Here is a 25,637-nt window from a genome sequence, read left to right as displayed (position 1 = left end):
ATCAATTATATTAAGTACCGTGGACACCCAGGAGGTTGATCATAGCATGGAGGATACCACCCGAGGGAGGGGGATGGGCGAAATGGAACTAGGGTGTCCTGTACAGGAGAGTGATCTATGGACAGCCCCGGGAAGTTCCTCTCATGGAATATCGCGGGACTGAACAGTAAGCTGACGTCCCAAAATTTGATTGATTTCATTAATGGTTTCGATCTCTGTTTATTCCAGGAGAAGTGGGCTTGCGACCCTATATTTCTTCCTGGTTATTTAAATTTTTCAATTCCAGCCATTAGAGGTTCTAGGGGCCGACCAATGGGAGGCCTGACTATTTGGGTTAGGCAATGCCTTCAGTTGACAATCAAAGTGGTGGATCTGGGTTGTAAAGACATCCAAATGTTAAGAATAACCTCAGAAAAGCGTGGAGGGATAGATTTGTATAACATTTATGCCAGGGGTAGTACCATTTGGAGCTCTCCCATTTTAGAGGCACTGTCCACTTCCCTGGAATCTCAGTCTTTGGGTAACAAAGTTGTAGTAGCTGGTGACCTAAATAGGACCTTTGAACCATTGGATAGTTCGGACGATCCCCTAGGGCATGAAGAAGATACACAGTGGGGTATTCCGACTTTACATCTGGTTCCTGTCAAGCGATGGACGAAAGATATATTACAACTGAATGCCATCTGCTTGGAACATGGTTTGAGAGCCCTAAATGGGAGGACGAAGGGCGACAGGGAAGATGCTTGTACATTCGACAACGGTCATGGTCAAAGTCTGATAGATTATGTCTTTTGCTGCCTTAACTTGTGGCAGTTGGTATGTGACATGAAAATTGAGGGTAGACTAGAAAGTGACCATAATCCCCTCTGTGTGTCTCATGATTGGTGGATGGCCACACCAGGGAACCCCCAATTAAGTAATGGCCTAATGCCTATTATGGCCAATGGCATGTGCAGACTTAACTGGCCGAGGGTACTAGCGAATCCAGAGGCTATGAACTTTATAAGTTCGGAAGTGGAGACTGCAATCGCTGCTATGGAGGCTGCAAATCCTGTAACCCCAGGTTCAAGGTAAATAACGGACATACATAACAAGCTCTTTTCCACTCTAAAACCGCATTTTTTGAGGTCCGTAATACAAACAGGAAAAAAACACCTAAACCAGCTAGTTGGTATAACCACCAGTGCAGGGAAGCCAGGCTAAGCTTGGGATGTGCAATTAGGAATAGGGATAAGGTAGCGATTGGTGAGGCCAGGAAGCACTATAAGGCTTGTGTATTACTGGCAAAAAAAACATGGGATGAAAACCACTGGGCTGAGCTAAAGGAGGCCGCAGGGGCGAAGGATTACAGGTTTTTCTGGAATATTGTCAAGTGGGGTAGAGGAGGACTTCCAAACAAACCTGATAACAATGTCACAGAGGGTGCCTGGGTGGATTATTTTGAACCGCAGTACGCTGAGTCAACGGAGTTTAATGACGTGAAGGTAGTTTCAGCTGTATTCCCAACAGGGAATTTATTTTCCATCAAAGAAACTGAAGCTGCAATAGGCGCTGCCAAAGGGGGAAGGGCCCCGGGTTTAGACGGGATACCCTCTGATGTTTTTATAAATGACAAGGCGAGGTGGGCTAGGTATATATTTCTCCTAGGAAATGCAATTGGAAAGGGAACAGTAGTCCCGGAATTATGGAAGGGAGCAACTATTATACCCATATATAAAAAAGGAGATCGGTCCCTTCCGGCCAATTATAGGCCGATAAGCTTGATTGCCACTATCGAAAAAGTGGCGGGGAGAATGGTGGTAAACAGGCTAATGGACTGGGTAGATGAGGAAAATGTCCTGTCCCCATATCAGGCTGGATTTCGGCGGGCAACAAGCACCGTCGATCAGGTGTTTCGTTTTGCTCTGCTGCAGTGGGGGATGGTGATGCTTGGTGAGGGCAGCCTGTATGTCGCTTTTATTGACTTGCGGGCTGCCTTCGACCTGGTCCCAAGGAGAAAGCTCTGGGCAGTCCTGAGTGATATAGGCCTTCCAGCTGAGTTGCTCACCCTGATAATGAGGCTACATGAATGTAACTTCGCCAAAGTCCAGTGGGGCACGAATGGCGAATCATCTACCGATTTCCCAATTGGACACGGAGTGCGACAGGTGTGTGCTATGGCCCCCCTGTTTTTTTCCCTTTTTATTAACGGAATTGTTGCTAGGATGCTGGATGCCAGTGTCGACGCACCTTCGTTGGCGGGCGTCAGGGTTCCGATCCTGATGTTCGCCGATGATACGTTGGTTTTATCTAAAACACCGGCAGGCTTGCAGCGAGCCCTAAACATCTTTGATCTCTTCTGTGGGGAACATGGCCTGGAAGTTAACGTGGGTAAGACCAAGCTGATGGCCTTCTCATCTAAGCGTAGACCCCCGCCCAAAATACTTTTGAATAACTGTGAGTTAGAGGCTGTTTCTGTATTTACATATCTAGGGGTACAGATAGCAAATAATCTAAAATGGTTCCAGCATGTTGAAATGGCGGTATTGAGGCACCAACAGATTTCGGGGGTACTCCGGGTGGAACACAAAAAGTCAAAATCAAAGCCCATAAAACCAGTCCTAGCAGTATATGACGCTAAGGCTATTGGGTCTGCTCTATATGGGACAGAGTTATGGGGCTTTGATAGGCTTCTCCCTCTACAGATATCAGAGAATAGGTTCCTAAGGGGAATCACAGGTCTCCCCCAGAGTACACCACTGATCCCGCTTGGTCTTGATCTAGGGAGAAGATCAGTTAGTGACCGAGCGCGATTGCGCCCGATCCTTTACTGGAGACGCCTCTGGACTACCCCGGAAATAAGGCACTACGCAGAGGGGTTCCTTGCCATAATCAAAGCTGACATCTTCCACAAAATAGTGTGGTTAAAAAATCTTAGAGCGCCTTTAGGGGACCTCGAACTCTCTAAACTATGGGACAATCCATCTGGAGAACCTTTTCCAAGTAAAAATACAATCAAAAGTGTATATTGGGATTGGATAGATAGTAAACTTTGGAATAGAATGAGGTCAGATACAATGGCGGGGCACTTCCTAGAAATCAAACTGTGTCCTATACTGGAACTATATTGGGACAGTATTACAAACCCAGACGATAGGAAGCTTTTCTTCCAGTTGAGATCAGGTGCCCTCCCTCTGAGATCATTGACGGGTAGGTGGAGGAGTGTAACTACCTCGTCCTGCCCGGTTTGTGGTGCAATTAAGGAAAGCACTGGTCACTTTTTATTCGTGCGCAAAGCTTATGCCACCCCGAGAAGAGTTTAGCTAACTCCTGTCTGCAGAAACCTAGGGACATCCAGGGGTGTTGAGGCACTACGAATCATTTGTACCACCACTGATATGCCTATCGTTTTAGGAAAAGCAAAGTATCTGGGGTGGGCTTGGTCTATTAGACGGAGGGCAATCTCTTCCAATGTAACATAATTAGGGCATCAAGGGATATTTGTGCAAATGTGCAAATGTATACTAAATAATTTCTTTTATTGCTCATGTATGTACAAATGTTTTAAATAGTCTTTATAAACAAAGAAAATTTTACTATTATGTATTTTAAATGTATGTTTGTGCTTTTATGAGTATATTTCTCGAATAAAGCCTTGAAATCAATCGCTTTTGGTTTTTCGCTGAAAATTATAGGTCAGTTGGACCTCTTTGTGTACATATAATAATAAGCATTCGCAATGCCAATAGGCCTGACTGTTGTTAATCCAGGGCTTAATTTGAGCCGGAGCCTGCCGGTGCTCAGCACCGGCACTTAATTATGGGGGCCGGGTCTATCACGGGGCATTAAGTGCACCTGTCCTCCTGCCTCAGAATTACATTTTTTTAAAGTCGTGACTCGTGCGTGCGCACTGACTGGTGACTCGGTGAGTGACTCTGGCACACACAGAGAGCGTGCGCTGCTGTTGTGATTCATTTACTTAGTCTTCGATGATCATCATGCATCATTCACTTGTGTACTTACTGCTGACGTCACGTGCCTGCCTGCTGCTGAGCTGCTCCCAGTTTACAATACTCTCTCTCTTCCCAGTCCTGTCTCTTCCAGGCCGCGGCGCGGATCAGGGCCCCAGTGGGCGGGACACTGTTGAGTGTTGCAGTTGCAGGGGCCAGGGCAGGGCACTGGGCAGGGCTTTGCCTTTGCTGCGGGGGTTGGGGCTGTGCGCGCCAGAGGAAGCGACGCATGCGCAGATTGCATGTTGCACGCGCATTTTCTCTGCCCACCGCACCCCAGCATACCCGCACCCCTCTCCCTGGCCCTCGGCGAGTATCTGCTGCTCTGGTATTCCTTCGCCGCCCAAAGTTGCTGGACTCGGAGTTGGGAGCGCATCCATCCGATTCCGAGCGCTCAGCAGGTGAGGAGGGCGAGGCGCGAGCCGCGCGACTAGCGAGGCAGGGCCTGGCGCCCTTACACTAGTATAGTGGTGATTACAGTCCTCCTGGGTGATTAATTAATTTACTGGTGGTGGTGGCCAGTCAGGTTTTTAAAATCATCCTGATTGGCATTGGTCTACCCCGACTCTACCTACCACTGCGGCCCGGTGGGGCACAGGATTACGTTTTAAAAATCAATTAATTGTTGATGATTGGTTGGTCGGTCGTTGGTGAGGAGGGCGAGGAGCGACTCGCGAGGCAGGGCCTGGCGCCCTTACACTAGTAGCGGTGATTACAGTCCTGGGTGATTAATTAATTTACTGGTGGTGGTGCCGGTGGCCAGTCAGGTTTTTAAAATCATCCTGATCATTGGCATTGGTCTACCGACTCTACCTACCACTGCTACCGTCTACGAGCAGCGCCTGGACAAGATGGGGCCAGGGGGTAGGCCGGCGCCGGCCGAAATAAATAAATAATCCTCATGATGAGGCGAGCAGCGCTTTTGCAGGCAGGTGAGGCGAGGCAGCACTCAGGCAGGGCTGGCACTGGGCAGGGCCTGGCTGGGCCCGGCGGGGGACAGGATTACGTTTTAAAAATCAATTAATTGTTGATTGGTTGGTCGGTCGTTGGTTATCATGAAGATTGGCCTGGGAATGATAGGCAGGCGGCGTAGGCCGGCAGAGTCAGACATGAGACATCAGTCACACATATATAACGAATTAACTAATAAATCTGCGCAGGCGAGGCCTACAGATTTACTTTTTTTTGTTCATGGACGTCCGGTCACACTGCCTAAATGTTGTTTCTGATGCCCTGGCTACTGGTACTTTGTTGTTGCTGCCAGCAGTGTGCACTGGCCATTTGTTGCGCAGTTGCGGGCTGCCTGGAATCAGTGCAGGATGCAGGCCCAGGGCAGGATTCGGTTTCGTTTTCAGGGCAGGTCGGGCGGGCACGCTCATAAAATCTGTGGGGGTTGGGGCTGTGCCAGGCAACTTGCAAGCACTGCAGGCAGCGTGCGCAAATGTTCTTCTGACTTACTTACACATTAACATTTGCAAAGCAGGGCTGGGGTTTTCTGAAGCAATGGATAGGGCGTGAGCAGTGTGAGAGCAGTCCTGGGTGAGAGAGACACACAAAGCAAGTACACACTGAAGGCAGGAACAATTTATTTATTTATTTGTGCAATTTTATATAGCGCGAACTTTACCCGAAGGTGTCAAAGCGCTTTACATAGGACCCAGTAGTTTCAAACATAAGGACTGAAGGTTACAAGCGGCAAATTTTTGACTTACATAAGAACCAGTTGAAAACATACGGACTTAGGAATACATGCGTTATAAAAAAGGTACAAAGTTTAACAAACAGAAAAAAATGCAAATGTACAAGAGATAAAGTCACACAAAGAGGAGATAAACTCTAGGCATATACTAGTGATATCTCTATCTACTTAGGGAGGGGATACACATGGATATACTCAGGAATGGTATATGGTGCAAGGTCTAAAGCAAATACCATTGATTAGAGTTATTACAATAAGTCAAAGAGCAGAGTTCCATAAGTGTGGATGCAGTAGTCACAGCACAAAGGGAGGGTTGGAGGTATGCAAGGGTATATGGCTATGGAGAGAAGGGGAAGCAGAAAAGGGAGGAAACATTTGAGGATCATCCACGAGGAAAAGGGTTAAAGGACGAGGGAATGGGAGAAGGGCTAGAGTCCAGAGAAAACTGTCCGAAAACAGCAGGAAAGTGTCGGCCAGGACAGAGCAAAAAGTCAAGAGGTCCAGGAGAGAAGGTGGGAGCCCAGGTGGCGGGAGATGAAGCTGGAGGCCATCCACAGGCGCGTCTCTAACGCTGTTATATTGCAAGGTGTAGTCAATCATACATCAACTAGGGAGGGAGAGGGACACACTAGAATTGAGAGAAAGTGTCCTTTCAGTTTAAGCGATTTGCATTGCATTAGTGATTTTAGCTAATTTATTCCAAAATTGTGCTTTAAATGCACTTTTGAGTTCATCTTTTTCAAAATGTTCACAGGGCAAGAGACCCTCCTATCAAAACCTTACTATGAGGAAGGCTTCCTTGCTGAAATTCGGATCAGCCAGATATATATTACCTCTGACTTTTAGCAGAGCCAGTTGAAAATGTGGGTGGAGCTAATATAGTAAGTGGGTGGAGCCAGTGGATGAAGTGGGCGGAGCCAGAGAAAAGTAGGTGTGGCCTCTGCCAAACATTTGAGCACCTGCACTTCATATTTTACAAATTAAGCACTGTGTTAATCGCATGTTCATTGTTGTCTGACACGTCTGAATATGGTAACAGAATGCTCGCAGAGAGATACTCAATTGTCAAGTGTCACTTGAGGTGTTACAGGTTTGACGGTAGAGCATCACTCTTGCACCAATTGAAACCATAAAAATGTCACACATAGGAGATCTGAAAACTTGTCAGCTATTCATATCCGAAGAGCAGAATTAGGCCTCATCGTGATCTGGTTGGAAATCATGTTTGGCACACTCAGGATTTGCAACAAGATCGCAACAATGTGAGCTTACCTCCATTCATCCACGTATCCTGCCTGTCTCTGTGGGCCCACACCTAGCCATAACACGAGCATTTCTCGACCTCTACTGGACCCTGGCCGGGTTTTGCATACACGGGGCTCAATTCACAAAGGGCCGCACTTGTGGCAGAGGCCCCACAGTGGTGGCGGGGTCCCCACACTTGTGGCAGGACCTCCTCAATGGGTACGTGCAGTACGGAGGACCAGCCGTGAGTGCGGGCCCCCCGCCATGACTGCGGGGCCTCCGCCTCGAGTGCAACGGCCCTTTGTGAATTGAGCCATAAAAGAATGGCTTTGCGGCTTGCTTTTGCAGAGCAGCGCTCCCTTCTCTGTCTCAGTACAAAGAGAAAGATTCAAAGACTACAATACAAGTGGCTGAGGTGCCCCCATGGCAGGAAGGCTGGCAGGGACCCTGCACCACGGGGCCTGCGGGCAGACAGGCTACGCCTCTGCTGTCACGTAAAGGGCCATATGTCCTCGCTTGGCCTATTTGAGATCGCAAAACAGGTTGTAAAGTAATCGTGTTAAATAGCCTGGCCTGTGCATTTTCTGGTATAGGTGTGTTATATGTGGCTATGCCTAATGTTTAGATCCTGCACGTGCTGCCTGTTGATATATAGGATGATGGGGTGGTTCTGGAACACTGACTTCAAGAGTGTTTGGTAATCAGCTGCTTTGGAACCTCAGACTGGGAGGTGTGTCTTGGCTGTGGGCTCCTTGAAGTAGACAACATTTACAATCTGCGTTTTCTCTTGTGATATTCGAGTTACTTCTAGGTGACAAAGTTGGGAAGCTCTGGGAGAGCTGTGCCCCCCACACCATGCTCCCCTGTTCCTTGACTAGTACAAGTGATATGTCTCCAGTCCATAATGGAATGGTTCCAAGACCTATTTGTGGTACGATTTTACATAGTTCATTTGTGCCACAGTGACATTTGTGTAATGAAGTGTTTTGTGGTCTCTTTTCATGCTTTGAATAGCAATTCAAATGTATATTTGAATAACAGCAGATGAAACAAATGGTTTCATTAACGGCCCCCAAACACGCTAAAGCTTCTTCCTAAGCCTCAATAATTGAGGCTCCTGGGTCCTATGGAGCTCGATGACAATTCAGTAGCCCTTAGTCCATTACAGTTTTTATTATAATATATTACATGCACCGCCTTTGTAATTCAGGTTGCTAAGGCGGGAGAGTGTAAAAAGCTCCACGGCGCTCCACATTAGACTTCAAGAGGTTTTCAACATGGCATTGGCAATTCTTTTGTGAACGAGTTTCCATTACTCCGTAAATGTATGCACCTGCAAACAGAACCTTGTTAATTAGAACAGCACTCTGGCGGTGGCAGCCAATTGATAATGCAGTTATTGATGCTGAAAAACTAAGTAAGCGGTTTATGCACTGATGTAAAAATAAGAGTGGCATGATAGAAGGAGTTGTGTGCCAGAATCAGTTAAACGGGGATTGTACTAACAGTTAGGAAGTGACATTTAAATTTCCAGGGTGAAATTAGTAACTTGCGTTTATCTATTGCCTCATCATATTACATTCATTTCCCGCTGCCAAAATGATTTAAATAAGTGAGGGGAAATTAAGTTTAATATTGCATAATGCAATAGACGGTAGAAAAAAAATAATTTTGAAGGGGTAGAGGTCTAAACAAAAGTTTAATGAGATCTGGCTAGAATAAATGTCTACATTTATAACGTTAGTATCCTAAAATACACAGTATAGAATGATTTTATAGAAAATTGGAAATGTTTTCGTGAGTGCTGTGGGTAACTTGTTACTGAGGTGAGGCGTTTATGTGTCCCAACTGCACTTCAAATTTATGATGGCTTGCGTGTTCTATTTTTGTGGTGTATGTTGTATTTCATAAGATTAATATTTTCTATCAGTTCTTCGAATTGAATATTTCTTCTTGCCTTGTGTTTCTATAAATGTATACTCGTGTGCATCGTCTTGCTTATTCATTGTATGTTTCTGGAAATCCTGGGATAGCCAAGGGTCAAATTAGGTTGAGGAGATGATAATAAGGTGCTAAAGGGTCATGTCTTTCCGGAGAATGTCAGCTGCTGGATTTTCGCGTCTGCACCAGCAAAGCAGTTTCGTATGTATTTTAAAGTGAGACTATGAAGATGAGAGAAAGCATAATACCCCAAAAATGTCAGCCAAGCTCCCTACACATAACACAATGAAACACCATTTTGGAGTGGAATGAGGACCATTTGAAGTTTGATGCAAGTAATAGTGTCCTTCTGAAAAACATGGTTGCATTTACTAGGTAGACAGCATACTCAGTGACAGAAATGACGGACTCCACTACCCACCAATCTCTCAGTCTTTTGAGTTAGGTGAGCTCAGGGGCAGCTCCTCCATTGGAGCTGAGGACCGTCGCTTAATGCCCCCCAAAGCCCCAGAGATGAAAAACAGATTGGTAATTCATTACCATTTTATTTTTTATCATCCCCTCCTGAACCAAGCGTCAGGAGAAGGTGGGGCGGGGCCTGCTGAGTGACAGCTGGGAGGAGTGGTGGGCAGAGGGCTGCCTCCGCACTTGTACAAAGTGTGCATGTCTTTTTGGCCAGCCATCTTGCAAAACATGTGTTTGCTTCCACTTGACAGCAGCATCTTCAATCTCCCGGGAGCAAACTCAAGGTCTGCTCCCAGAAGGTAGGAGCTTTAAAAATGCTCCTGACAGCTAGGAGCAGACTTCTGATCTGCCATTGGGCCTGCAGTGATGCGGCAGGGAAACAGATCAAAATATTATTCCGGACTGGAGAGAGCACCATAAGTAGCTACTCCCTGCAGGCAGGAGCAATGATGGCTCCCACTGCATGCAAGGGGCCTTCTGGGTCCACGGGAGTCCTGCGGCTCCCCCCGTAGCTCCCAACATTGTGTATGGTGGGTGTCCAAGGTTGGCGTGAGGGTAACCACCTTCAATAGTGCCGGGCCAGGGGATGGGGTCCCCAGGTCTGGAAAAAAGTCTGGCAGGGGGGGATGAGTGGCCCCCTTCCCGTTAATAAAAAAAAAATCCCTTGGGGATGGGGTCCGAAGGGCCTAATTAAGCTTGGGTCAAAGGAAGTCAATTGGCCCCCGCTCCTTTAAAAAAGGAAATGGCATTGTCGGATGGGGATGGGGTCCCTAGGACCTAATAAGGTTCTGGGAGGGGGCTGCATGCCCCCTTACATTAAATAAAAGGCCCTGGGGAATGGGGACCCCAGTGCCTAATAAGGCTCAGAGAGGGGTACCACATTGCCCCCTTCTCTTTAATTACAAAAGGTCCCGAGTGATGGGGTCTCAGGACGAACTAAGGCTTGGAGAGTTGGACCATGTGGCACCCCTCCCCTTTAATAAAAAAAAGCTTTGGGGGATGTGTTCCCCAGATCCCAAAGAAACTTGGGGAGGGGGCCACTTGGCTCCTCACCTCTTTAAAAGAGATATGGCTCTGGGGGATGGGATCTCTAGGGCCTTTAAAGGCTCTGGAAGGTAGCCACATGGTCTCCCTTCCATTTCATTAAGGAAAGGCCAGTTCCAGGGCCTAATAAGGCTTAGGGAGTGGGTCATGCGGTGCCCCTCGCCTTTTGAAAAAGAGGAACCTGGGGGATAGGATAAGGCTCGCAGAGAGGGGCGCCATGGCCACCTCTCCTATTTACACAAAACTGCCCCTCTGGATGTGGTCCCTATGGCCTAGTACGCCCAGACAAGCGGTCTATTAGCCCCCCTTCCCATATAAAAAGGACCTGGGAATGAGGTCCCCAGAGCCTAATAGGCTGCTGCCCTTTAAAAACATTAGACCCTGTGGGGGGTTATAGGAAGAAATGTATGTAAGGTATAAAGTCAATGTTGCACATAATCCATGCTTTCTATATCTAAAGGAGTTGTCGCTGCGATGGCATTAATGAATCCTCATATTCTTCACAGCTATTTTGTACTTCCTTTCAGGCCTCTAATGCCATACTAATTTATAGCTTATACATATGCACAGGGTATACCCAAATCACCCTCCTGTACCTTGGTATAAAACTCTATCATTGCAAACAAAATAGGTATGGAGGAATTAATACAACTTTTACTTTAGTATAGGGAACATTCAATTACCCTATCTTCAATATTTAGTCTCACAAAAATACACTGCCTGATTAATTAAGGACACACATACACAATGGGACCAATCGTTGGACAACACTTAATGACAATATAAAATATGTTTCTATATGTGTTCACACATTAATTCTGAGTGATACACACAGAGGTAGCCAAGATGCGCACTTTCTGCAAAGGCACCTCTTTTCCCTTAGCCAATAGTGTCACAAACAATTATCAAATCACTCATTTGTTATTTGTATAGAGACTCCTCCAAGAACTGTCGACGCGGACGCGTTTCAGCCTTTGGTTTCTTCTTGGCCTCCTCAGGACAAGGGCAATGGAACAATACTAGAAAAACCCTTACAAATACATGTGTACATTAGCGCAAAACATCCTGCCTGTTTATTGTACAAAGCATGCTGGTCAACCAGACTATTTACTACACCATGCATGACCACTGTGCTACCTACAGTTTAAGGAATGCAGTAAGAGCGAAGAAAAGGGGCTAGTGGAATTGCACATGGTTCATCAAATGTACCATGTCGTGTCAGAGTGGAACCAAGTCGCTAGAACTGGAAAGGACTAGTGGTTGCAAACTGTGTACATCCAATGTGAGTGACCTGACCCATGCACCCATTAACACCACATTAGAAGTGCTACCCACCAAATGGTGCATGGAACAAATTAAAAAGAACTACTCACATAATGAAATCTTTTCAGGGTTGGGTATTCTACATGTCCTATTCGGTCGCACCTAGAAGAGCACCATCAAAACAAACTGCGCACACCTGCACACACTAAGGGGAGAATGTTAATATTGATGTTGTTGATTGCAAGGATAAATGTATGTTTAAAAACTAAATCAAATCACTTTTGGCAAAATCTCCCAATATGACCTCTCCATCAACCAAGAGTCAGAAATACGTTGTCAGGCAGGCCCTGTGACCTAAGCCCGAGGCTACTGATTGACAGAACACAGGTGAGGTGCTACGTAACCAGCAGGACAAACGAGCAAACAGAAAAACCCAGATCAGTCATACAGATAGGCAGCAACACCACAAAAAAACACACATGGCTGAAGGGGCGCGCGTCCCCACAACATCATAAAATTAGATGCCACGTGAAGTAACGAACACTCAACCCATGCAATTATCACACACTTCCCATGCCGGACACATGACAAGTTACCCACTGGGCCTTATTGTGTCCACACAAGGTTGAGACCCACTCGCATTAGTCATCAGGTGGGAGTAATCTGTGGCTCCATGAATAGGCCTACATTTCTTTCCCTAAACAGTATTTATGAATTGTTTTATGGTGCTTCAAGAAATATAAAAAAAGAAGCTTAAAACTATTGCACTTTGAATCAGACCTGTTTCTGTATGCTGTACTCCCGGCTGCAGTCTTTAAATAAATCAACTGTTCCTGTTTTGTTAAATGCCTCTTGTCTTTGTTGTTTACAAGCTAAATTCATATTCAAGCACATAAGAGCCGACGTTTGAGCCCAATTGGACCTGCAACTTGACCAGTGAATGGTATGCTACTTTGTGGGTCAAGAGTCCATGACCCAATTACCTCTTAACAGAGAAACCCTGATACCTTTGGCATTATAAATTAATACTAAAGCTGTGATGCTGTGCACGACTGCTCCAAAATCTTGCTATGGAAGATATTTGCAGTCACATTGAAGACTGGCTTCGATGACTGCACCCATCTCTTTTCCTGTATCACTTGGCTATCAATCTGGTTATTTTTTTATTATGCTCCAATCATCCAGATAAAATAGAAATGTCATGCAACCTCCTACCCACTGCCCCTAGCCAGTCTACCATCCAAAGGCTCTCATCCCAGATAGCACTCTTTAGAAAACTTGGGCCATGGGTCCCTTTGCACAGTGGAAAGAGTGACTGCGGTGGAAGTCCTTGTTCTATATTTTGCCATGCACTTATATCTCCCCATACTGAGGCCCACTGGTGTTACTGCACCCTGGATACATGTCAATGTGTTCATACCATTTAGTGACACAGTGATTTTACACTACTCATTTATCTAAATTGCTTCCTGTTTAGAGCAACTGTGAAGATCTTCTAAAAATGTGAATTTGGACACATTGCAACAATCCATCCGGTGTGACCCATGACGGAGTAGGAGCTATCAGTGGTGTCGCAGGAGAATTAGCACAAAGGTACTAGAGACTTAACCTTAATTGTGGTTGTCTTTAATTACATAACACTAGATGGATATATCATTTCAACTTCTTCTATTACGAAACACAGCACCATTGCCTCTGTGTAATTGACAATTGTGTCCCTGAATGGAGCAAAAAGACTGTATGGGTTTAGGGGTGGTTGTAAACCTTGGTGTCCAAGGGGCTTTCTAGCCACCTCGAGTTGGCAACCTGGATCTGAAGTAAATCCTTAAATCTGCTAACCCCCCGGGGGGGGGGGGGGGAGGACGGCTGAAAGAGTGGTGGAGCTTATGTGTGGAGTGGGCCCAATGTCAGGATGGGCCGACCTCCAACTCTTTCTTTTTTATTAATACAAATTGAAACCCTGGTATCAGAGTGTTTTCTGTATAGGGAGAGCACATGGGTGTAAACCCTACAACGTGCCCCAAATGTGCCAAAAATAATGTTTGGGGTTGGGGATGAGACCTGATGTCATTTTCTAAAATACATAAAACCTTGTGTCCACTTGGCTTTCATACCACCTTGGGGTGGGCTAATTGGTGGTAAAACTCCTAGTTGTATTTCCCAGCGGGGGGTGGGGGGTCAGGAGGATCGAAAATGCTCTTTCTATGAGGTGAGCACTTGGCTATGCATGGGTGTGCTCCTCCCATGAAGCCAATTCCTGCTGGCAAGTGAGTGGAACTCTGCCCAGGGAGCACCCTCTTGCAGTGGTCTCCGAGCAGGGACCTATTAGGAGATGTACTTTTGAAAAGGGGAGATTCTCCTCTTTCCAATGGTATCTCCACTGTTTTGATTGGTGCTTGGGGGATGAGATATGCCCCTGAGGGCAGCTCTTCACTTGCAGCCTGAAGTCAGGGTATAAAAAAGAAACCCCTCTTGTGTGAGCACTAGAAGGAATGTATCCCTTTAATGGTGGTGGGGGGTGAGACATTCACATCCTCTACATTGTCAAAGTCGTGCAGAGGACGTGAATGTCTCATCATCCTCGCTAAGGGCCTGATTTAAATGTTGATGGACAATGTTAGCACTGTCGCCATGATGGAGGACTTTACTACAGTCATGGTGAGGGTACATTGTTCACCACATTTAGAGATGCCTGCTGGTACAGTGGACATCTCTTGCGTTTACATGGACCAATGTCACAACAGTTCCTGTAAATGCAAATAAAGTCTGTGTTGCTGCTCCGTCAACAGCAGACTTTCATTTAACAAAAAACAAAAAAAATTCCAATCCTGAATATTTTCAAAAATAAAAAAAAGCAATGAACCCCTCATCATGGGAGCATACTTCCACTGCATAAGGGTCATAGAAAACATGTTGCTATTACATACCTCCAAGTTTTAGGTGGCGGTTTGTAAAACTAAAAACTGGCTATGCGTCCACCCACTCTACAATGGGTGGGTGGACACATGGGTAAATCTCCAACGAACCTTACTCTGTCAGGTCTTTGGAGGGGTATGTAAGCAGCAGAGATGGAGTAGTCTCCACTGTCTATACACTGAAGGTCTACCTGACTGAGAATCAGGCGGTGTACCATCAGCAATGAAGACTTAGTACTATCTAACTCACGCCCCAGATCATGTCACCTAAGAGAAAAATTCTTGATGCACACAGAACCTTTGAGTGTTATCGGAGACCAAAAAGAGTATTAACGTGTGAAGAACTTGCACCATGATGGGGGGAGGGGGGTATACTAAGAAGAGTGTAGTACTGATGACATTACTGGGCAGCGTGAGACCAATGTATTTGCCTTCAGCTTATAGAGCTGATAAAGAGCATGGAGTTCTGGCTTTTGCCTCCAAAGAAATGACATCAAGGTGGGACTGCTGAAAGCACAGATGAAAAATAAAAGATTTAAGGAGCAGAATGCATATGACAAAAGGCGTCATCTTGATCTTTTCAGCTCCATTGTATTTCAAAGAACAGCAGAACTGTTTAAGAAAGTAAGTAGCGGGGAAACTAACTAGAAATATACAAAGCAAGCAGTCCTCATGATGTTAGAAGAAAAGTATTTTTAGAATGTTGTGCATTTTTCTCAAGTGTGCCAAAAGTGACATTTATTCAAGCCAAACATAGCAATGAATAATGGTTGTTTGGTAAAGTTCCCAGCATAGTTTTCGTGGTGTGAAATTATAAAAACTTTCATATGGTGTATTTTGTAATGGCGGGACTGCAAGCGTGCCAAGTTTTAGGTTTTATGTAATTCAGTGTTGAGTAGAAGAATGAGGTGCGGAGGAAAGTACCTCCCCGTAGGTTGTGGCGCATGTGTGTGTCATCAAGGTTGAAGTGTTGAATTCTAATGCTCTAGATCAACACTTTTAGAAAGACATTACATGACAGACCTCTTCACACCTGGAGTGCCGGATCTCGAACCCCATCCATATTGCACTATGACACTTATTTAAGTACAATTTCTGTTAGATTCTGGTTTCTTCAGATTCGCTATATGGGACCTTGTGAAACTTAGATGACCAGTACAAAGAGATATTGTTTTGTCCTCACTATTGTATATTAGTGAGATCACTAATTTGCGCAGCATTCTCCTCTGCTATAGGATACGATTAACTCTTCCTTTTATTCGTTGTTGTTTTGTGTTTTTTTGGTTTGGTACCAGTAGCTTCTCAGCCATATTTAGGTCATTCCACTCGAAAAGGTTGTAAGATGATTTACTACTTTAAAAAAGGTAAAATATGGATTTGGAGATAATATTCATAAATACCTTTGCGGGGGTAGCGCTCTCTTATGCTATTAAGCCTTTGATCTAACACAGCCAGACAGTTAAGCTCTCTGTGTTTATCTGATATCTGAATAGGTTGTGGTTTCACACCTTGTTCAATCAAAGCCTTGGCGTCATCAACGAGTGCACACAAATAAAATAGGATCAGTTACCTGGCATCAAAACAATGTGCGCATTTACTTGATTATCTTTCAAGAAATCACTCTATCATTGTCACGTACCATAAAGTGTGTTGGTGCGAGTGCTGCAGACAGTGTGCTTTAGAAAAGCAGAGAGAGAACCACGACTAGAGGATGTAGCAAGTTAGGACACGCCATGCCGACGTGACTATTTGTGTGCATGGGCGCTCTCGTACTCAGCACTAGGAAACAGCATCAAGTGGATTCATCAATTTGCACTAGTAAATGTACTTTGGCCCTCACTCAGCCCTCCACCATGAGGCCCTGTGCACGCACAACACAGCCAGGCGCCACCACAGTGGCACACTGGTCCTTCCGTGCCCCCCCCCCCCGCCCCCCATGCTGATCCAACTGTAAGAAAGGAGTTTCATTGCAATTGAGGCATGGAAGGCAGGCCCTCCCCTGGGCTGCACAGCTATGGTGTAGCTGGGGGACGCTCCTCTATTTCCAGTTGCAAGGAGACACATTCTGCAGGTTTGTCCTTCAGTTAGGCCTCCTGACTAGCTGCCCATTCACAGGCACAGCATGACGGCCATTGCCCAGCAGTTTAGCGTCCCAACAGTTTTAACCCTCTCAGATGATAAGCAACTCTCACACCTGCAGCCCTTTATGGGCTGCAAGAGGGGTGCTTGGAGGTGGCAAAGAGGGAAGAGCTGCCGCCCAGGAGGTGTCGGCAGAAAGCTGCTTTAGGAGCAGGGTCACCTACTGAGATGCAACCTGCCATGATCGTGGGATGCTGTACGCAAATTAGAGGTGAAATTACCTTTCTGCCCAGGCCCCCCAAAATCCTAGAACCACACCTGTGGGTCCTCCATTGTTGCTTTGGCAGATGTGGGGGGTTTGAGCGAGGTAAATGGAGATGGATCACAGGAGTCTGGAGGGATGGTGGAAGTTCAGGCGGTGGTTTATGTAAGCTGGTCCTTGGCTGTGCAGGGCTTTGTAGGTGTGAGTCAGAATCTTGAATTGGCATCTCTTGTGGATGGGGAACCACTGGAGTTTCTTCAGTTGAGGGGTGATGTGGGTCCATCTAGGGAGGTCGAGGATAAGTCTGGCCACTGAGTTATGAATGGTCTGCAGTCTCTTCAGGAGGCACAATTCCTGCGTAGAATGTGCTGCCCTAGTCCCAGAAGCGCGAGTGCGATACAACTTAATGCCAGAAGGATATGGCAGACAGCGTTTTCTGTAACAGAACCACTTGGCAAGTTGAGGAGATATGGCAGCTCTGATTCTGGAGGTGAGCAATTGAGCATTTACCTATGCTTCAGAGCAAAATAGGCACAGCTAGTCACACATGGTTTTTAATATGACCTGCAATGTTATTACATTGCAGGTACCGATAAATAAAGAGGCTTCTAGAAGTAGACAGTCACAACCTCAGTATTGGATACGCAGAGTTTCACGAAGGTATGTCCAGCATAAATATGTCCCACACTTAGTTAAAGTGTGTCTGTGACGGGGTATAAAATCCTTTAAAGAGATGTCAGTCATGCGTGGTCGGATCATGACGCGCACTTTTATTTCTTTCCAGAATGGGAGACATAATTCAGGACTTTGGAAGTAGACGGCCAACGGACTCCATAAGTCTTTGTAATATAATGAAGGTATGTCATGCATAAGTAAGACCCACATGACCGCAATTGATCAAAAGTGTACTCGTAACTGGCTAGATAACTGATGAAAGAGATGCCGGTTTTCTCCTGCAGAATCAATCTGTTGTGACTCCTACATTGGCATAAACTGCCAGAACTGGTGAATTGTTATCGGATAGAATTTCCTCAGAAAGTATGTAGGCTATTTGTGAAAAGCAGCACCACGATGCTAATTAAGGTACTTCAATGGTAGTGTTTTTTTTTAAATTGAACTTTATTGTCGACAGACGGTCAAGAGTACTTGTTTCTTTATTTATCTTGAGAAAGACTCAGGATCATTGAAAGATTTGCCACAAAAGTGTTCAACATGTTGGCAGGAACGTGAATTAGTGCCAATAAAGGGCATGAGAGATAATAAGAAGGGTGCAGCTAAATGAGTGATACTTTGTTTTTTTATTTTGTATTATAGTTTTGTCCAGTGTGTTGTGAGTAAGAGGCCCTGATGAGAGCTCATTGAGAATCCGTGTGGCTCGAAACGCGTCGGCAATTGCTACTAAGTTTGCAAAAGTAACTGCTATCAAGTTAGCAGAAGTGGTTAAAGGAATTACAATTGTCTCAGGAATGAATTTGGACTGAAATAAAAGAATGTTCAATGATATTTAATTGAATTATTGTCTAATTTTATTTGGCACATTGGTTATTGTGACGTATTAGTTGTTGATGGTAAATCACATTCAATTTGTGTTTATTCTAAAAGTGTTAGTTATGTATTTTGTCAGAAATATTATGTAATTTGTCATGTATGTAAATATGTATGTTGTACTTTGTATGCATTTCATGTGAAGGATATAAGGTCTTTTCATAAAAGAGTTGACAAAAAATAGGGTGAATAAATAACCCAATCACCAAAAGAATATAGTGTGGTTGTTGCAAAATAATTCATAAATAAGTAGGATACCAGGTTGTTCTTTTTTGTCCTGTATAAGTAAGGCCCTACCTGGGTCCGTTCCTTTGGGCCTTACCCCTAGTGTATATTCAGCCCTAGTCCAAGTGGCTGATGACGAGGGCTTGAGTGGCGATGCATTTGGTGGAGACTGGGAGCCATTTGAAGGTCTTACAGAACATGCGCAGAGTGTAGAAGGAGGCGACTTCCTTGATCTGGTTCCTCATGGAGAGTTTGCTGTCCAAGATAATGGAGTGGCTCCGGGTGCAGTCCGTGGGGTGGGAGAGGGTCCCAGTTCAACAGACCACCAGAAGTCATTCCACAGGGAGGTGTTGTTCCTGAAGATCAATACTTCTGTCTTGTCTGTGTTGAACTTGAGGCAGTTGTTTTGCATCCATTCAGCGATGTTGATCATGCACAAGAGAAAGTTGGCCCTTATGGTTGCTGGGTGTTCGGATAGAGAGAAGATGTGCTGGGTGTCGTCTGCACTGGATATACTGTTCAGCCCATGTTTTCTGATAATGTTGCCTAGGGGAGTCATGTAGGCATTCAACAGAGTAGGGCTGAGGGGTGAATCTTGAGGGATGCTGCAGATTATATTTTTGGGCTCCGTGGTGACAGGTGGAAGGTGGATTTTCTGTGTTCTTCCAGTGAGGAAGGAGGCGAACCATTCAAGGGTGTCCTCTTGGATTCCATTCTGGTGAAGCCTCTTGAACAGGCAGTGGTGGGACAAAGTGTTGAAGGCCACTGGTTGAGAAGGATCAGGGCAGCTAGGAGGGTTCTGATGTAATCAGTGGCTGCAATCAGGGTGGTTTCAGTGCTGTGGTTCATGCAGAATGCAAATTGGGATGCATCCAGAAGATCGTTTTTCTCAAAGTATTCCGTGAGTTGGTGGTTGATGGCCTTTTCAAGGACTTTGGTGGGAAAGGGGAGCAGGGAGATAGGCCAATACTTTTTGAGATTGTTTTGTGTTGGTGTTGGTGGAGGGTTTCTCGAGGAGGTGTTTGACTTCAGCTTGTGTACACTCATCAGTGACTCAAAAGGTGAAAGCTTGACCCTAAAGAGGGGGCTTTCTTATATCTTGTCTTGGGAACAGCTATCTGCGATTGTCCAAATTCGAGGCTCACCCCAAAACTTTGGGAGAACTAATACTTGAAGAGAACATTTAGTTTTTCTGAAACAACATCTCCAAGGGAATCATTTGGGATGAAGACAGCCCTTTGCTCTGTATATATTCTAGATAGATTATCTGTTTGTCTAAATCAAAAGAGCAGAGGGTAAAGGGGAGGGTTCCATCAGCCAAATCTCTTCCCAGAACAGTGAATGATTTAACCGAGCCACCAGTTGAAAGGTTTTGTTCATGTGTTATCCACTTAGAGGTGACACGTTTTACTGCTAAAACTGATTCCGTGGTATAGGCAAAATTGCTTACAAGGGAATTTTTTGTAACTTATTGTGAAACAGGAGGTTGATCAATCTTGACTGAGAGAAACTTAGGACCAACTTAAAACAATTAAAACCTGTTTCTCATCTGATTCAACACTTGATTATTCAACAAAGTGGTAACAACTCACTATAGAAAAAGCTACATGTGAAGAGATTTTATGAAAATTCTCATTTTATAGGGTACAGTTACTTTAAAAACAGTGAAAAATAATCAATAATGTACAATGTACAAGTGGACAAGACGTAGATTAGTTGTTCTTTAAAATCCACTTGCGTTGTAGTCCACTCTTTTAGGTTATATCACAACGAAACGTATTCACTGTATGCAAAGATAACGTTGCATGGAATTAATCTGACAACAAAAGATGTGGACTGATAGGTCGACGTTTCGCCCTTATCATTGACAAATCCTCAAGGCCATCCTCAGGACCTTCAATCTTTTGTACAGTATGACCCCCTGAATCTCCACCTGATCGGCTCCAATTGTGTGTTTAGTACGGGACCTTAGATTCAACCGTTCCTTATCTGTTGAAGCTCGTGTTCGAAAATGGTATTGTGGCGTCTTTTGTCCGCTTCCACAGTAAATGCTTCGTAATTCAGCAAAACTTCATCCGGCGTGGCTCAGTCTCACGAGCCACAACCAGAAAACAAATGGTTCTTTCTTGGTATAAATATTGAATTTCAGACCCTGCACTTGACTTAACAGGAAAGAGGAAAAAAAGCTATTTCTGACTGAAACTAGGTTGCCCCTAGGGTTGTACACAAGTTAGGTAGGTATTCCAACGAACATATATCCAATCACGTGTTTGCTCCTGCAACATATAATCAGGTGGCATTAGGGATTTCAATTTATTCTGTAGTATGCCGATTAGACTGAGGCACCCTGTACATAAGCCCCTCACTACGGTTCATGGCATAATAACCTGTGTTTCCCTACTAGAATTAGATGCCTCCAGCCATTAGGAGTGTAATAACCTAGACATGGGGAAAATAGCTGTCTATGTTGAGTGGACCCCTAAGCCCCACCAGAGTCTAGCATTCTGCTAGCGTTCTACACCATAATCATTTACAGTACTCAAGAGACTTGTATCCAAGGTGTCTTCCACCAGAAAACACATCATATCTACCACAGCAGTGAAAATTAGGGCTCTTCGGAGATTTAAATCAAGCACCCTTAAGAAGTCTTTAGGAACATACAGTTGTTGATAAATCTGCTAAACATAATCGGACACGCACCTTGGTTTATAATGCGGTTGGGCTAAGTATTTCTCCTCATGTTACAATCATGACCACTGTTCCGTGGAAAAGGAGGATGGTTTATGTAAACTATGTGAGCACATTAAAGGGAAGACGCCAAGAATGTGTGGAGAAAGAAGGATCTTTCCACCACCATTTCTCCACGCATTTTGCCATGCCTAGCTATTTATAGAAGAGGAAGGGCTACCACAGAATCGTGGTTCTGCATTTATAAATATCTAGCTTTGAGGTGGTGATTCTATGTTAAAACGTGTGTTTTGAATGTCTTTATTCACTCCAAAAGGCAAGTGCGAAATAACAGAACAGCGTGAAGAAGAAAGACTATTTCTGAGAATCAAACTATGCTTTGAAGTCCATCAGTTCCAGTCCACACGCAGCCTTCCATCCACCTGAGGTAAATCACACCATGCATTATAAACTGTGATTTGAGTTACTTTGCTAGATTTGAATTTATAACCTTCAAAGCATCCTAAACCCTTTCAACGTACCTAGAGCGCTCATCCACAAGGAAGAACATTAATGGAACATATAAAAACCAATTGTAAACATTCCACAAATATTTCTTTTGAAGTTTGGTGGCTTGTGATCACCACTAATTGGACAGACCATTTGTCGGCTCCCTTATTCTTGCTGTCTACACACATATTTTGGTTGCATTAACTAACATTCTTAACATTGTTAGTAAGAATGTTTCAGATAAACATAGAACATTTTAAGCCGCCTTGAACAAAGAAGTATTTGTCTTTATTCGTTTTATTTTCTCTACCAATTTATTCTTGTGGTTATGAACAGCTATTTCTCATAAGCCTAGCCTCTGGCATTCATGTGTTTTTGCTTACAGCTTGACATGCTCTGATTGATTAGTTTCAGGTTTCAAGATATTCTACGTTTAAATACCCGCCAGTGGCTTACCCATTATGCTATAGGCGGGCCGTAAAAATGTTGTCATGATCCCTGACAGATTTATAGAACACAAGAAGTCACTTATAGCATGTTGTTGTCATTCTGGTGGCAACTTGGATGGGACTCCATGAGGCAGTGGAACCACAGTTACCTGGATACTTGCTCTCTCTCACACAGGCGCACAGATGCGCATACAAACCAAGACACATGGAGACACACCCATTTCCTCATGAGTGCATGCACACAAATCACACAATCGCCCCGCCCACTCACACACAGACAACTAAAACGTCGGAGCTGCAGTTTTTGCACTGGTATGGCCCAAGGTCCCCTTCACCTTTCATTATCCAAGGTGCAATTGCAGCAAAACTCCAAGACCCGCAATGCAACCAATCACCAGGGGGCTTTAGATAATTGTGCCTGGCTGTGATGCAAGCCCTGCACTTTGGTTCAGCCATGACTGTGATCTTACGACCTTTTGGTTTGCTGGGCTTTGATGCATGAGAGTACAGCTCAAGCCCATGCAGGGATACATGTATGATGGATGGTCCACTCGGTCCATCACTTGATGCAGCCTCAGATTGTTTTTCCTGTGAATCAGAGTCTGCAGCTCTGCAGCCTGCCACCATGCTGCGGTGCAAAAGGGGGTGGTGATGGATGGAGCATCTGAACCAATCAAACACTCACACCCAGTCAACAGATCTGGGTTTAATCCATCACCGTTCTTTAGCCCACTCTGCCACCCAAGTTCAGACATGGCCATATGCAAATCAGTCTGACCCTGTGCCTGATGGGAACAGTCCAGCCCGAACTGCAAAGCCATGCCTTCCCTGGACCGGATTCAAGCTTCCTAGGACCGGTTTCTGGCATTACAGCCGTCTGTGTGTTTTGCCGCCATGCTGCAGCATTCCACACCCAACAGCTCTAGAAAACCTGTTGGTGCATAACGTTTGCTAACACATGACATATGTCATCATGAATCTCATTATAGCTATATGTCTAAACATAGCTGATTAATAAACAAACGCAAACTGAGACACTTTACAAGCATTCTGGCATTAATTCATAATGAGTTAAAATTGCCATGGTGTGACACACACCCATAATTTACTGGAAGAAAGAACACCTCAGAGATCATTAAATAGATTTTCTACAAGGATGCTTGAGGTGAAGCACATACTTTGAAGTCATTACTGATAAATGTCATATGTAGTCACTAGAGTTCGGAGAAACCCGAGCAGAAATACAGTACTTCATAAATAGTACATGTCATTAAGGAACAACCTCACGACGTCTCCCTTGGCAAGCAGGAGTAAGAGATGAATGGGAGAGTAAATGGGAAGTCAACAATGTAAAACAGAACAACCAGTTGGAAGTGCATGGGATTTCTGAGCAAAATACGAATAACACAGGCTATGTATCTGCATATCGGTGACTACTGCTCCCCAGTTACTTATGTAACCAGGCAATTGGTGGGAAAGCACAGCCCAAACTACCTTTCACTATCATTGTCAAAATTGTGGTAAATCTCCAAAGAGCCTGTGCTGTATAGACATAGTGAACAGTGGAAACGGAGGATTTATTTACACTGTTTTAGTAAAACTACTGATCATAACGTATTTCAAAGACCATTTATGAGGGCACATTTCCCTCTATAAGTATGCAATGCAGCAGAGAAATTGAGCTTCCCTATGGACATGCACTTAAACATCAGATGTCAGGGCAAAAATGTAATTTGCAGTTCCATTATTGGCCAAGCTAGTACATCTCAGATGGGGGTATTTTATACTATGGAATGGTTAGATATTATATATTGCATGCCCATTATCTTCCTTGCATATGGCTTCTTCAGTGCTTAATTTGTAAAAGAAAAACATAAGTGCGAGGGCCATGGTCATGAAGCCACTGCAGCTCGCACCAACCATTGGTCCCGCCATCACCACCAGTGGCAGAACCAACATGACTACTAACTATATCACCCTACAAGCGTGACTATTCAGACTATGTCAGGTCCCAAAATCTATAAGAACGTTTTGGGCAGGAGGTATTAGTCATTTTTGATGTATATTGTATGAATTAACAACTGTTGCGTTCATCTCCTATTTAGATAACAGCATCACTATGTGACAGACTGACATAAGTACCAGTGCTGACAATTAAGTGCCGCTGCCGAGCACCAGAAACCACTGGCTCAAATTAAGCACAGGTTCTCCTAAAGGTCCACTTGTCTGTCGAAAAAATTAAAATGCAATTTTATTATCAATGCAAGTCAAAAGCAATAACAAAGATTCTAATTATAAAAACAGTTGGCAGTCATAATATTCTAACCCAATTCACATTGCAATCTCAAATACTTAAAATGAAACAAAAAGTAGATACAAAGAAATAAGTACAGACTTTTTAAGGGCACTTTCAAGCTCGTTCTTCTCATCATTTGCTTCGTGGAGTTGGGAGAATATTCTCGTCAGGAACTCTTCAAAACTGGGAAGTAATTGAGGTTCACCTTTCCTTAGCCTTGTCCAAAGCGTTTTGATATTAGTTTCACTGTAAATAAAAAGAAAGTTGATGTCATTGCTTTAAATGGAGCCCACTCTGTCTATATAGAACACGCTGCTTCATAAAAGAAAACTAAAAAAACAGCACAGGAACTAAAAGTTTGTCCATATTTTAAATCTGTGTCTTTTTTGACAATCTAAAATTGTTGGGTTCGATGCACAGGTTTTTCAGTGGATTTTTTAGCAGTTAAAATAATAAAGATAACTAAAATGATTGTAGGCACTGAGAGGAATTAAGGGCCGAATGTACGACCATAATTTGCAGTCGGCACTGGGAAATCAGTCCGTTTGCGACCGCAAATTTGGTCTGCCCAATGTGTAAACACTATTTTGTGAGTCAGTTACTTTTACAGACTCGCAAAATAGGGTTTGCAACTCCCTATGAAGAAGGGGCGTGCCAAGGGCGTTCCTTCCTAATAGCGACTCGCACTGCAATGTAAGATTGTTTTGCGACCGCAATTGCGGCCCAATACACTCACAGTTTACCACCTACTTCAAGGAGGTGGTAAACCACTCGCAAATGGGGAAAGGGTCCCTAGGGGACTCCTGCCCCTTTGTGAGTGTGTGCGAAAATAGACCACTGCCTGCACTTAAAAAATGAAACTGAAACATTGAATTTTTCTTTTTTAAATGCATCCCGTTTTCCTTTAAGGAAAACAGGTTGCATTTAATAAAAACTGTTGCAAATTACATTTTGCGAGTCGCAAAGCGACGCAATTTGTGACTCGCAAATTGTAAGGGACATACATCTGGCCCATAGTGTTTGGCGGCATGGTACTCTGTTGC

The 25,637-nt window shown here is 44.4% G+C and overlaps 1 protein-coding gene across 2 annotated transcripts in view; it reads right to left on the bottom strand.

The window, feature by feature from the left end:
* Positions 1–25,637, bottom strand: part of CRACR2A (calcium release activated channel regulator 2A) — a 930,414-nt gene that overhangs the window by 392,492 nt on the left and 512,285 nt on the right. For both annotated transcript variants that reach the window (XM_086921478.1, XM_086921488.1), the window contains one exon: positions 24,694–24,840. In XM_086921478.1, coding sequence (XP_086777604.1) covers positions 24,694–24,840 — 147 coding nt within the window. The remainder of the gene's footprint in view (positions 1–24,693; positions 24,841–25,637) is intronic.

The sequence above is a fragment of the Lissotriton vulgaris genome, chromosome 1_1 (genome assembly GCF_964263255.1).
Source record: "Lissotriton vulgaris chromosome 1_1, aLisVul1.2, whole genome shotgun sequence".
Taxonomy (NCBI): domain Eukaryota; kingdom Metazoa; phylum Chordata; class Amphibia; order Caudata; family Salamandridae; genus Lissotriton; species Lissotriton vulgaris.
Note: the sequence above shows the minus strand (reverse complement) of the source record. Positions and strands in the feature narration are given on the sequence as shown.